Source organism: Mauremys reevesii, linkage group 3 (genome assembly GCF_016161935.1).
Source record: "Mauremys reevesii isolate NIE-2019 linkage group 3, ASM1616193v1, whole genome shotgun sequence".
Classification (NCBI taxonomy): Eukaryota; Metazoa; Chordata; order Testudines; family Geoemydidae; genus Mauremys; species Mauremys reevesii.
The window spans coordinates 34,462,285-34,477,149 of NC_052625.1; the positions used below are offsets into that span (position 1 = coordinate 34,462,285).

At 44.2% G+C, this 14,865-nt stretch overlaps 1 protein-coding gene across 15 annotated transcripts in view; it reads right to left on the reverse strand.

The window, feature by feature from the left end:
* Positions 1-14,865, reverse strand: part of TRERF1 (transcriptional regulating factor 1) — a 152,773-nt gene that overhangs the window by 29,029 nt on the left and 108,879 nt on the right. For 13 of the 15 annotated variants that reach the window (XM_039532762.1, XM_039532764.1, XM_039532768.1 and 10 more), the window contains 6 exons: positions 14,609-14,759; positions 13,426-13,674; positions 8,805-9,171; positions 6,673-6,739; positions 4,718-4,857; positions 4,313-4,416 (listed from right to left, as the gene is read on the reverse strand). In XM_039532762.1, coding sequence (XP_039388696.1) covers positions 4,313-4,416; positions 4,718-4,857; positions 6,673-6,739; positions 8,805-9,171; positions 13,426-13,674; positions 14,609-14,759 — 1,078 coding nt within the window. The remainder of the gene's footprint in view (positions 1-4,312; positions 4,417-4,717; positions 4,858-6,672; positions 6,740-8,804; positions 9,172-13,425; positions 13,675-14,608; positions 14,760-14,865) is intronic. The other 2 variants (XM_039532775.1, XM_039532773.1) reach the window with 1 other exon arrangement.

A 14,865-nucleotide genomic window follows, 5' to 3' on the forward strand; every position in this document is an offset into this window, starting at 1 on the left:
GGTTGCCCCAGGACCAGCCTGGGCAGACTCACTTTGGAAAGTGCATGACGTGGAAGGGCATGCTGAATGCTCCGAGGTCAGACCCAGGAAGGTGTAAGCTTCTTGTCCTGGAGACAGTACGCTCAGAGAGAGGAGGCTCCCCCAGAGTCCTGACTGGCTTTGTATGGAGTTGTTCCAAAGCATCACAGCATCCCCTTCCACACCGTGCACTTCCCAGAAGTCCGCACAGGCACTGACACTCCCTCCTCCGGCCTTTGTCTCTTTTCCAGGCATTAGGAGGCCACCTGATCTCTCTGTTCTCCAACACCTTCAGTTGGCACCTTGCAGGGGAAACTGATTTGGGAGAAATGAAGTAAAAGCTGCCCAAACCGAGCTTGAGCACTCCTGAATTTTGAGGTGTTCAAATCTGGAAGGCAGGTGCTGGGGGTGGGAGAGGGCTGTGGGCTCCATGGGGGAGCATGGCAGCAACTGTCTGGAGCTGCATGGAGCCAGATACGCTGGTCTGAGTGGCACAGTAAGCAGTTTGGGGGTTGGAGAAGAGGTAGGGAGTTCCGGGGGGCAGTCAAGGGACAAGGAGCAGGGGAGTTGGATGGGGCAGAGGTTCAAGGGGCAGTCAGGGGACAGGCAGCAATTGGATAGGCATGGGAGTCTAAGAGGTTTATCAGGGGACAGGTAGGGGTGCGGTCCTGGGGGAAGTTGGGTGGGGTCTCTGGTGGGGGCAGTTGGGGACAAGGAGAAGGGCGGCTTAGATCGGGGCTGAGGTCCCAAGGGGCAGGTAGGGGCCGGGGTCTCGGGAGGGGGTAATTGGGGAACAAGGACCAGTGGGGCTTAGATAGGGGGTGGAGGTTCTGGGGGGCAGTTGGGGCAGGGGTCTGGGGAGGGGGCAATCAGCGGACAGAGGCTGGGATTCAAAGGGCTCTGGGCTGCTGGCAGCTGGGGATCCCAGAGCCTTTTAAATCCCAGCCCCGGCTGGGCGTCAGAGGACTCTGGGCTGCCTGCAACCGCAGGGAGCCCAGAGCCTTTTAAATCCCAGCCGGGGCAGGGAATCAGAGGGCTCTGGGCTGCCCACTGCGGCGGGGAGCCCAGAGCCCTTTAAATCTCAGCCGCGGCTGGGATTTAAAGGGCTCTGGGCTGCCTGCAACCGCGGGGAGCCCAGAGCCTTTTAAATCCCAGCCGCGGCCGGGAGTCAGAGGACTCTGGGCTGCCTGCAACCGCAGGGAGCCCAGAGCCTTTTAAATCCCAGCCGGGGCAGGGAATCAGAGGGCTCTGGGCTGCCCACTGCGGCGGGGAGCCCAGAGCCCTTTAAATCTCAGCCGCGGCTGGGATTTAAAGGGCTCTGGGCTGCCTGCAACGCGGGAGCCCAGAGCCTTTAAATCCCAGCCGCGGCCGGGAATCAGAGGGCTCTGGGCTTCCCGCTGCAGCAGGCAGCCCAGAGCCCTCTGATTCCCGGCCGCGGCTGGGATTTAAAGGGCTCTGGGCTGCCTGCAAACGCGGGGAGCCCAGAGCCTTTTAAATCCCAGCCACGGCCGGGAATCAGAGGGCTCTGGGCTTCCCGCGGCAGCAGGCAGCCCAGAGCCCTCTGATTCCCGCGGCTGGGATTTAAAGGCTCTGGGCTGCCCGCAACGCGGGAGCCCAGAGCCTTTTAAATCCCAGCCGCGGCCGGGAATCAGAGGGCTCTGGGCTTCCCGCTGCAGCAGGCAGCCCAGAGCCCTCTGATTCCCGGCCGCGGCTGGGATTTAAAGGGCTCTGGGCTGCCTGCAAACGCGGGGAGCCCAGAGCCTTTTAAATCCCAGCCGCAGCCGGGAATCAGAGGGCTCTGGGCTTCCCGCTGCAGCAGGCAGCCCAGAGCCCTCTGATTCCCGGCCGCGGCTGGGATTTAAAGGGCTCTGGGCTTCCCGCTGCAGCAGGCAGCCCAGAGCCCTCTGATTCCCGGCCGCGGCTGGGATTTAAAGGGCTCTGGGCAGCCCTGGCGGCAGCGGCGCTCGAAGCAGGGGAGAAAAAATATTGGTGGGGCAGAGCCCCTGCCTGGGATTTATTCATGGGGCTAAAGCCCCAGAGCCCCATATAAGTCGGCGCCTATGCTCTGTACAGCAATCTGAACTCGGATGCAGTGGCCAGGTAGACAGGAAAAGCCCCGTGAACTTTTGAATATCATTTCTTGTTTGCCCAGCGTGGAGCTCCGATCAGCACGGGTGGCGATGCAGTCCAAAATCAAAATCCAAAAAGAGCTCCAGCATGGACCGTACGGATGTGATCGCTGTATGGGCAGGCAAATCTGTTCTATCAGAGCTCCGTTACAGAAGACGAAATTTCAAAGCATTTTTAAAAAAATCTCCAGACAGAGGCCACAGCAGGGACTCAGCACACTGCTGCGTGACAAACGTAATGGAAAGCCAAAGAATCAAATGGACGCTCATGGAGGGAGGGAGGGGGGACTGAGGACTCAAGCTATCCCACAGTTCCTGCAGTCTCCGAAAAGCATTTGCATTCTTGGCTGAGCTCCCAATGGCTGTAGTGTCAAACACATTGTCCGCGGTGGTTCAGGGCATAGCTCGGCAATTTACCCCCCTCACTCACCCCCAGAAGTAAAAGGGAAAAAAATCCTCTCTTGACTCTTTTAAATGTCACCCTATGTTTACTGAATGCTGCTGATAGACGCGATGCTGCAGCAGTCAACGGCAGCATCCTTGCCCCCCCCTCCTTGGTGGCTGATGGTACAATATGGCTGATATCCATCGTCATCATCAGCCTTGTGGCAGATGATGCAGTACAATAGGACTGGTATCCGTCCTCCTCATCAGCCCGTGAGTGCTCCTGGCTGGCCTCCGGTGAGGTTGGCTGGGGGCGCCTGGGTAAAAAACTCCTGATCATTCCCAGTAGATGGTACAGAACGGCTGGTAACCATCTTCATCATAGCAACAGGGGGCTGAGCTCCATCAGCCCCCACCCTTCATGTGTAAAGAAAAGATTCTGTTCTGCCTAGACTATCATAGCAGCGGGATGCTGGGCTCCTCTCCCCCACACTGCTTAATGACCTGTCTGGACTACCATAGCAGCTGGAGGCTGCCTTCCCCTCATTTTATCTCAGTAACAAGTCACTGTTTCTTATTCCTGCATTCTTTATTACTTCATCACACAAATGGGGGGACACTGCAACGGTAGCCCAGGAAGGCTGGGGGAGGAGGGAATCAACAGGTGGGGTTGTTGCAGGGGCACCCCCTGTGAATGGCATGCAGCTCATCATTTCTGCGGGATCTGACACGGAGTGGCTGTGCTCTCTGGTTCTCTGATACACTGGTTCTCTAGTACACTTGCCCCATATTCTAGGCAGGACTGATTCTATTTTTAGGTACCATAAAGGAGGGATTGACTCGGGGAGTCATTCCCATTTTTGTCTTTTGCGCCCCCGGCCGTTCTCAGCCAGGGGCACCCATGACAGCAGCAGATGGTACAGCACAGAAGGACTGGTAACCATCATCTCATTGCCAATTTACAATGGCATGGTAGATGGTACAGAACGGCTGATAACCATCTCTGCTATCATGCAAAAGCAAATGAATGCTGCTGTGTAGCGCTGCTGAATCGCCTCTGTCAGCGGCATCTAGTACACATACGGTGACAGTGACAAAAGGCAAAACAGGCTCCGTGGTTGCCATGCTAATGACGTCTGCCAGGGCAATCCAGGGAAAAAGGGCGCAAAATGATTGTCTGCCGTTGCTTTCCCAGAGGAAGGAGTGTCTGACGACATTTACCCAGAACCACCCGCAACAATGATTTTTGCCCCATCAGGCACTGGGATCTCAACCCAGAATTCCCAGGGGCGGGGGAGACTGCGGGAACTATGGGATAGCTACGGAATAGCTACCCACAGTGCAACGCTCCAGAAATTGATGCTAGCCTCGGACTGTGGACGCACACCACCGAATTAATGTGCTTAGTGTGGCCGCGTGCACTCGATTTTATACAATCTGTTTTACTAAACCGGTTTATGTAAAATCGGAATAATCCCGTAGTGTAGACGTACCCAAAGTCCTACAGCAGTTTCTCTGGGTTGGCGGTGGCAGGAACTGAGACAGTAGAGGGTGAAGTGCTCCCAGTCAACCTCAATGTTCAGAGACACTGAGGGAGGAGAGGGGGCACATGTGAGCTTTAATAGATACTGCTTGGATAAGGTTCTACCTTTAAGGTGCACCAGGCAGTGCAAAATCTATAAGTGGCAATATGCAGAGTAAATACAAGTAAATAACCTTCATTTTCCCATGCTGCCAAGGTAAATGAGAAGTGAACCTTTCTCTTCAGCTTCTTGTCTTACCATAATATCCCCTTTGGACTCAAAGAGGGAGTGCAATGCATATTCTGAGTTAGTTCCTCCACCAGGTAACACGCTTGAACAGCACATATTTAAAAGGTCTTCCACTGTCAGAAACAAAAGGGATCCTGTTAAATATTGCAACATGTCAGCCAGATCCCTAAAACCAAGGATTCTGCAAAGCCAACTCAAACACAATAGAGTGTAAAGTTTTCATTCCGAAATGCGCACACAGTTCTTGATGTTTGCATTGCACTTTTCTGTAACAATTCTCAAATGCATAAAATTAAAACTGATCAGATATTGCAACATCTGTATAACCTTTTCAACGTAAAAAAAAAATATGTGGAGATTTCTATACTGAATATAGTGTTTTCAGTAAACAATTCAAATGGCAAAATACAGTACCTCTTTGTTGGAAGACTTTGTTTTCCAGTTCTGGCCATGGTTTCCAAACCAAAGTTGCCTTGTGCATATCTCTCCCCATTGATGATCGGTCTTGAAGTTCAGGAATATCAGCCTGGAATCTTGATCCAATATTGATCTGTCTGTAAATAAATAGAGATCTCAGTTGTAAGATTTACAGAGAAAAGAGTATTATCTTATCTTTTATTTTATGCCAAACAAAAAATAATTACTCAGTTGAGACGCTCCCCAGGAGTACCCAGGGCTGTGAGGCACCTTTAGCATGAATGAGCCTTGTCTGTACCTGCCAGGAGTCAGCTCCCTGACAACCCAGGCCACAAACAGAACAAGTACTCCCCCATCAGCCACTGTGGGCTCCACTGTCCCTCTGCAGGCAAGCAATAGGTACACACCAACCTCCAAGCGTCCCTCTGGAGTACCCAGCCTTGTTCCACTGAACATTCACAAAATTCACAGATTCACTACTCCAAAAGGAATAGTACACAAAAATTACTAGTTTTAACTCAAGATAGCCATCCACTTAACACTTAGCACTTAGATATATTTATAGTGAAAACAAGAATGTGTTTATTACCAAAGAACAGAGATTCAAATGATACTAAGAAAGAGTATCAGAAACAAATGGTTACATAAAAAACAAACTTATAACATGCTTGCTACAGCCTAAATTTAACTCATAAAATATTCCCTTGTCTCCTACAGCATAGCTCATCCCAAGTCCTTTTCCCCAGTGTTTTAAACCAGGTGTCTCATTAGATCAAGCCCACTGGCAGGTTGTCTTCACAGCCTGAAGGATCCCAGGTACACCTCCATACCCCAGTTACACTCCCAAAAATTCATTGTCTTTACTTGTAAACAGGATAATCCCTGCTGTTTTTGTTTTTTCACAATCTATTCATTAGCACTTGATTCAATATGCAAGTAGATTTCCACTGTAAGATATACAATGGTCAGCCAGGGAGATACGTGTCTCCCACTTGGAGAAGTCTGTCTCAATGCATGCTACCTCTGAGTGACCAGCCGTTAATGACAAGGCCTTAAAGACATAATTTTCAGCACGCATATATAACTCCTTACACATTATCTACACATACATTTTGCAATGATTATGACCACCAGAATGACACCAGAATGATCTATTTTGGTAAGGCCAGGGGATCCCTGTAAACCTGTGGAACCCTGTGCCCTCTGCCCGTGGGCATCAAGAGGTCCTTGCATCACACATCACAATGGTCTGACATGAAATGGTGTCAGACTCTCTTACAACATAATATTCAGTGAACTCTGCTCTCCCTGAGGCAAATAGTATATTATAAAGACCTAATGTTCAAAAAGCTGTGCACCATTCCAACACAGTTTAATTGGACTGGGAAGCAGATTTTAAGTCCCAGAAGGGAGAGAGAGAGGGAGAGAGAGAGGGAGAGATGATGGATATCATTACAGTATAGTGAACAGGCCAGATGCAGTCAGTTATACCTCCCTGCCCCAAAAGAGATGACACACCTCAGTAGAGGGCTGGCGGTGATAACACTGTCTCTGTCCTCTCTTGGCATCCCATGAAGGGAAGGGAAGTTTAACATCTCCCAGAACTCCACAGGAGGGCTGCCAGGGCAAGTACTGAATCAACATGCTGCCCGAATGATGTGGTCACACTCTTTTCCAGCCAGCACCGGCTACTTTTGTGACTTCACTGGCCCTTTATAGCTTTCCCCTGAAGCCATGGCTGGTTTGCAGTGCCACAATCTCATCTCTAGCAGACTTTCTGCTGTCAGTGACTCAGCCAATGTTTACACTGGTATAGCCTTGAGTGCCTCCAGCCAAGAAGTATGGTATTACCTGCCTTGTTCAAAATATACAAGACCACATTCTCTAGGTGAGAGAGGGTAAGCTGGCTGAGGTACGCTGTAAAGTGATACACATTGATAAATGTTTCTTACGGTTCTATATCAACAGTCTGTTCTCCAGGCCCTGGAGTCACTGGAATGCTGCTTCCATCAATACTATCTGAAACAGAAACAGGGATTTGATTTTCTGTTTAGAAAGCTATTTTCTTAACTAGCACATCATGTTTGGTCCTCCACTGCCCCCAGTTGTGTTACTATCCTTCTATTAAATGTTCCATAGAAATCAATGAAACATCGGGCTATAGCTGGTACACTGGCCTGAATGTACCAGGGGCCTTAAGAAACCAGGTACAGTGCAGCTGGGCATAGCTGTAATTTTCAATAGCATCAATTTCCACACTGACTACCACTCTGAACAATTTTACATTTTCCTTTATAATCTACACACTTGGTTGTACATGTTAGCTTTGTACCTCCTATCATGCTGCCACCCATGCCTAGTATGGTCTCCAGTCATCATATGCTAAGCGCACACTCCTCGTCCTCCTCCTCCAAAAACCTCTTTAAAATTAATTATTCCATAAATCTCTCCTACTTCCTTTCCTCATCAATAACCCCCACAGACTCCCTTAACCGATCTACTGTCCTGTGACTTGTTTAAATTGTAAACTATGGGTCAGGAAACATGTACTAACATTCTGTTAGTAAAGCATTGAGAATGTATTTATGGCACTGTAGAGGTGATTTTGCAAATCAGTGAAATACAACACAGTTACCAACAAAAAAAAAAAAAAAAGAAAAAACACTGCAGCCAAACCCCCAAAATCCAGGTCAGCTGTCACCGTGTTACAGTACCTCTGAAGAAACCAAGGACCAGAGTTTAAGGGGGATACAATAGTGACAGAAAGTTCAGGTGGCCCTGGACTACTTCCTAGAATTAGGAGAAGGCCAAAACCAAGTTCTGATCATCTTCTACAAAGAGCAGGAAGGAAGAGGAGACGTTGCAGGACAGAGGACTAGGACTGCCAACAATAGTTTTATAAACAGGATGTCAGTGCCTACTAGAGAACATATCAAAGAGGCATCTTGATTTATCCATTTTGCTAACTTGAGAAAGCTAGCAGTCAAATTTTTAATCTATTAAGGGGACTGATCGCAGAAGATGGGAATACAGAAGGGGAAGCAAGGAGAGGGGATAGAACATAACAGCAACATGTCCAGATAACTGAGGACTACTGATGGACTATGAAGGGTGTATCACCTAGTGATTTTTGACCAGAAGGCCGGTGGCTGTGAAGAAAATGTAGATGTAAAATTGTAAAACACAGGGGATCTTCAAGGATCCAAGACAGAAGATAATTTAAATACATCTATTCTTCTTTTGGGTTACAGGATAAATTTAATGGTCCAGTAAGTAAAATCTTAATTCATCACCTGAAACATGCTGCTAAATACCTAGTTTATATGTTTTGCAACACTACACAAACAGAAATGTGTCTCTGGAAATCTGAGGAATTGCTTTGCTTGCACAGTTAATTTATAATAAGTAAATTAAGTTCTCTAACATACTGGGGACCATTTCTAAGTTACTTAATCACACCTTAAGATGTTATTTCTACCTTGGACAGATTCTTCCAGTATAGCTAATATAGATTATCCCCCATACACACCTTAAAGATCTTTTCTATGCATATGCTATAGATAGATAGATAGAGAGAGAGAGAGATAGAGAGATAGAGAGAAACTAACCGTGTCTTGACATATGTATGTTGGGCTTTAAACAAAATATTTGCTATCGCAGTCATGTAGCCTGATGTTATAATAAAAAATTTCTTCTCCTGAACTGAATAAATGCTTAAAACCAAACAACTGTCAAATACCAAAACAGGTATGTCCCCCTTGGCCCATTTGAGCAGGCTCCATTTGAGTTACAAACACTGTCTCCTTTGAAATAAATATGTTCTGATCTTTCCATTTGAAATTAACCTGTCCATTTCCTGGTTTAAACCCAACACTATAATATCTAGAAGAGATGTACACATCTGGAAAAACAAACTTTGTTGAACAGGAAAAGTAACAGTAGTTTGTGTATGTGTCTTGTCCTTCTCCGAAGATGACTATTTCGAAACAGAAAGCACACAGGGAATATAATATAACATAATAGTGTTTTATGTAAGATGTGGATTTGGGCTCAGAGAAAGTGCTACATTAAATAAAATACTTACTAGATCGACATAGGAGCACCCGTGGAGTGGGTGTTAAAGGAGTAAGTGGCAGCTGGGGGTGAGATGCATTATGAGATGTGATAACGCTGCTGAAGAGCCCAGATCCTTGGCGTACTGGGCTAAGCATAGGTGGTGGGGTATAGGGAGGAAACGCATGTGTCCTGTCTAGGAGATGATCTCCTAGAATGCGGGGAGAGCGAAGTTGGCTTTGATACAGTGTAGCTCCTGAGTAAGATGCACTGAAGTTGAAGGAAGGAGGCGGTATGAAGAGTGGTTCAGGTCTATGTCGATATTTTTTCTTGTCCTGCAGGGATTTGAAGTCTTCTTCCAATTTTGCAGCACTTTGAGGCTGTTTTCTGCTAAGTTCCTAAATGAAAATGTATAGCATTGAAATATACAGCTATGATTAGTTTGAGTTACATTACCTATAATTTCCCACAGCCAATGGTGACAGGAAACTGATGGCTGTTCAGGGCCTTACATGGAATAAGTCTGACAGTTTCAGTCCAGTTTTTGTTTTTTTTTTAAGTCAACAGGTGCCCATATGACAAAAATACCAACACTACAACTGGTATGAGTTGGCAATCTTAAGACAGAAAGAATTAATTACTTTTCCAGATTCAGAAATCATCACTCCAGGTCAGAGAAGGACTGCAAAAAAGTTGGTTAGGCCAGTGGAATAGTGGCCTTTGCCACTGCCAGTGTTTAGTGGCTAAAGAGAAGACCTGGCTCCAAGATGTCAATGCAGCATTTTTTTACCAGCACCCCTCACATTCACACTTATTTCCAACTACACAGAATTTATACTGGTCATCTGGGAGTTGCTCTATGTACCCCCCAATGTCTGAGTTTATTAGAAAGTTAAATGTTTTCGAACACATCTACTTGGCTTTAGTAGGATGGACACATTTGAGCTCAGTGGAATAACTGCAGCATTGTCACTGGCAGGAGAGGGGGAAAATGTAATAAATTCAAATTCTCTCTCTTATCATTACATTTCTATCGGCTGGGTGGAATCCAGCTGCAAGGAATCTTGTATTAATTTTCTCCTTTCTTGGCAGAGAAAATGGTAGCAGATGAGAACTGGGGACATAACAGCATTATCCATTCCAATAATTTTGAGATTAAAGACATTTAACACTGTACCACCCTGGTCTATAAAAAGTGACAGCAATTGGGGTTCTGCAATCTGAAATCTGATTTTCAGGGAAAATGGTTAGGTAGCTTTTTAAGAATGCACACGATGATGGTACACATTCTTAAGTTTTAAATATACTACTTTCAGGTGCTTAGGTTTTAAGATCTCATTTATGATAAACATGGGGGGGGAGAAGAGAATTTCTTGGCTAGATAAAGATGTACCAAAATTTCTATATCATCTGGTTAATATTACTACTATATAAAAATAAATTACTCGACATGTTTAGATAATATATCTAAACACCATGGGTGGCTCTTGACAAGCATACTCACCCAATAAAAAGTATGTTAAAAGAACATTAACACTGTCACCTTTTATTCCCGCTGTTAACACATTCCAGCTTGTGGAAATGTTCTCTATTGCAGAGGTCCTGCCCTCTCTGTTAGATCATAGCTATATCCCTTCCAACATCTGGTGATTTTTCCTCCCCAAAAATTTAAGTTCTGAACATATTTTTCTTTTGCAGGAAAATGTATCTTTAAGGAGGACTGTGTAAAAACATTGAAAGCAATGAAAAAATCACAGGGGAGTGTGAAAAATAGCCATGTACTACAGAGTCAGTCATGATGGTGAACATCCAATGTTCAAAAAGGAGAAAGAAAAGATGGGGGAAAAAAAATCAAGAAATATAGCAGAGGTCTGATCAGAACCTCAAATTAAGTGTTTGCTCCTTCCTTTTTGCAAAGAGGCAGTGTGGTACAATAGCTAGGGTGTTGGCTGGGACTCTGGGAATGTGGGAGCTATTCCCAGCTCAGCCACTCTAGAGTGAGACAGTTTACCTCTAGGAGCCCCTGTCCTCCCTCCCATCTTGTGTGTGTTTATTCAGACCATAAACTCTTTGGGGCAGGGATTCTGTCTCACATGCCATCTCAATTTCCATTGGGGACTTTAGACACTACTGTGATACAAACACTACCTATAGTTTCTTAAACTTTCCATTTTATGCTTTGCATCTTTTTTTTTTTTTAAACTCTGTTTACCAGTTTTAAATAAAAAATTGGTTTTAAGGTTTCCAGTATGGATGATGGAATTCAGAAATATAGAGGGTACAAATCAGTTGCTGTGCTTTATTTGTAACAGCTTCCAAGTGAGTAGTCTTGGAACCTGGTCCTGCAAAAAACTTATGCACATGAGTAACTTATTCACAGGAATAGTCTCCATGAAGTCAAAGTGGAACTTATTTTTCTCGCTTTTTTCTTCATCTGACAAATGTTTTATTTTGCTAGTGACTTTCTCTGTGTAGTAACAGTAGAAAAATTTCTGCCTTTTCCCTCCTGTAACTACTTTTCTCATACACTAAAGTAATTGGAACTCCTCATGTGAGCAAAAGTTACATGCCCAGGTATTTGTGGGATTGTACCCAGAATGAGAAAACAGAACTTATGAGCCTCCTTTGATCACCTCTTCATTCTAACAGTCAGTCTTCAATTTCGGGGTAAGAGAAGGACCCTCAGTTTTACTATTTGCTCCATATCTACCTCTTTGACTAGAAACCCTGGGAAGTTAAGCCAAAAAAAGTACAGAGCAGATTATTATTATATCTGGTACTCAGCTCTTGCTGGAGTGAAATAAGGCACTGGAACTAAAATTCCCATGAGCCATTGCTCTGTATGCCACTACATCAAATGGTTAAGGGCACTCTCAGTATAGGAAATGCAATATGGCATTTTTGAAAAATGTTCACATTGAATATTAAATAAGTCCCCGATGTTCTTGGCCTCACAGCTCAGAATTAGCTCTCTAATTCCCTGAAGTTCCAGACACTGTTGCTTAGGTCCGGCACTGAATGCATTCTCTAGTACTCTATAAAAACCTAAATGTTTAATACTGGGACACAATGGAATGCCCATTTACCATCTGATTCACTTCACTGTGCACTGCTGTTGCAGGGTATTTAGTTTCCTTTTGCTTTCATTAAAAAGGCATTCACTAAAAAAGTATCGACTTTACAAATCAATCCTTGGGACTCCTTCATTGTAAGGCTTGAGACACAATGCGATTGAAGCAAAACAGTTACTGTTCCTTAGAATATAACAAATCTGCTCACCATCTCTAAGTGAATGCAGCTCCTTCACTACTCTAATACATTTCCACTGCTAGTATAAAAAACCGAGGTCTAGAGTTCAGAACTGCGTGTTCATAATTTGCACATGTAATAAACAGGATGGCATGCATAATCCTGGGTGGGTGAGTGCACAAGTGGCCAATCAGATGCCTAACTGGCCACTGCAGACTCAGTCACTGCAACTGCATACGCAATTGTGGTAAATGTGCATGCACAATCCTAAACATCTGGCCCAGAATCTCCAGAGGAAATCGGCACACAGCACATAGTGGAGCTCAAGGCTTCAGCCATCCCTCTCAGGAGATTAGAAATAGAAAGGAGAAACTACACTGCTAAGCTATCAGCAAAAAGAGAGATGCTGACTTCAGTGTTACTACAGAAGGTGGAAGTCTGCACTAGCTAAAGAAAAAGGAGGGAAATTCATTTAAAAAAAAAAGTGTGTAAATCCAGAAATATTTTTAGAGATCACTGACAAGTGTTTCACTGTATGGGCAGTAGTCACACCTTGTAATAGTCAGCCCTTCTTGTGCCTTTCACAATTACACTGCAGTGGCAGATTTCTAATGTTGTTGCACTAGAAAGTGTAGTAAATTAAACTGTTTGCTAAGCCCACATTCAGTAAAAAGCATGCTTGTGCATGCTTCACTGAAGTCTGACAGTCTGTCTTATTCATGTCTAATGTGCTTTTCACCATAGTGTCTGGTGATATCAGATTTATGAGTTAAATGAAAGCCAGAAAATACTAATCATCGTTACTTTTCCTTTTGGGTTTATGAAGTCCCCATGTTTTAACACATAGTTAAGATACACGCTGAAGGGGGGAAAAGAAGGAAAAAAAAAAAAAAAAAAAAGAGATGATCCCATTGTATGTGCCGGTGGCCAGGCAACACCGCACAGCTTCTTATTAGAACATACAGCTTTAGTAACTACCATACAGTGCTATTTAATCTACCGCAAAAAAGATACACAAATATATTTTACTTCAGAACAGGAAGAAAGTAGCTGCTGCATTTAAGCAACAAAACAAACACAAAGAAGCACAAATAGGAAAAAAAAGGAAAGGTAATAAATCCCTTTGTTTTAGTGGAATACAAAATCCCTGCACTAATGTTTCAAATGGTTTGTTTTATTTCTGAGTATTGATCTTCCACGAAGGATGAAATTAATATTCCTGGATGACAGAGGAGGAATTACTTACACGATACTACAGGCCTTCACCTTTCCTTGCTAGGTGTGAGCCACACTGATTTATTAAAATATCCCAGAGTGTATATATTTTAAAATGTAATTGCACTAAAACCAAAGGGATTTAAAAGCATCACAGCACAGTTAGTAGCAAGAAGGGCAGCACTCACAGAAGATGAGCAGGGGGTGACCACTTTTGGACTGCACGGTGGAGAGTAAGTCATCTTCATGAGAACTGGCATCTCGTCATCTGACACAGAATTGGCAGGCTTGTCTTTGACTGTGGTACTGTTGGTAGCGGGCTGCGCACTGGGCTCAGGCGACAGAAGCTTTACAGGGACAGAAACGGGCATGACGATAGGCGCGAGGCTATCCACCTCTTTAGGCGGCTGCTGTTGTGGCGGTTTCTCTCCTTCATCCTGTACAGACAATTACAGGCTTTCAGCCTCAGTTAGAGGGTTCCTATTGGATTTACAGACTATAAAAATAGTATGAAAATGTATTCATCGTGATCTGGAAAGAAATGGCTCTGGTGTGAAACAAACAGTAGCACCCCTTCTCAGACTGCATATTTGGCCTGAATAAAATTGGCCAGATAATTATGACTTATACATAGGATTCAGCCTCAGTGATAAAGAACCATATAACATTTCTTTTAAAGATGACCTGCAAAGAGGAAAAATAGGTTTGTGCTCTTTTTTATTGCTTCTTTATGCTGAAAGTAGAAGGTAAAAAGATCTCTTTTCAAAAATATTTGTTTTTTGCATTAGAAATTAGATCTTGTCTAACACAGAAGACAACAGAAGAACTAGTATGATTATGCCATCAGAGATACCAAGGCAGAAAAACCTGACTGAGAGGATAAGTTATTTTTATTCAGACCAATTAACTCATTTTGTGTTTGTTTTTTTGTTAACATCTGTTTAACTCAACATTTGAGAGACAAGCTCTATGTTAAAGATTTAACACGCCTGATCCTTCAATAGTCTTGAAAGCATTTCCAACATGTGTCAGTCACCCAAGGAGTCCAGCTAAAAATAAGGAAGACAAGATTTGTCATTCCTGAAATTTCTAATGTATGAAACAAACAGAAAAATAAAATTTAGTTTTGCAGGGCTTCTTTATTCATTACAAAAACACAGGCACAAAAAAACATTTTTTTTCTCCCCTTTGACAGTCACCTTTAAGCAAGGCTCTTGGCCTATGTATAGGCACAACTATACACATTTCCATTAATGTAGAGGATAGCATAACAAACAAAATTGGGGGGGGAAATGTTGACAGAAAAGCAAAGCAAGCAGCAAACATTAACATGAAAAGAAGAGAGCCAAATAAAGTAAAATGAACGAGTACCTGTTTAAAATTAGGAGATGCTCTTACTCCTCCATGTGATCTCATGTGACCATTTAGTGCTGGTAAACTCTTAAATTCCTTCAAGCATATTGAACATGTTAGCTTGCTCTTTATATGGGATCTCTCGGGAAACGTTCCTTTGTTTGGGCCACTGTTTTTACAGGGAGATAAAGGAGAAATCAGTTTGCCAGATGTCCCCTTTCACTAAGAGCCTTTTATCTGAGAACTTCAAAAGCAATTTGTAATTAAATTGTAAT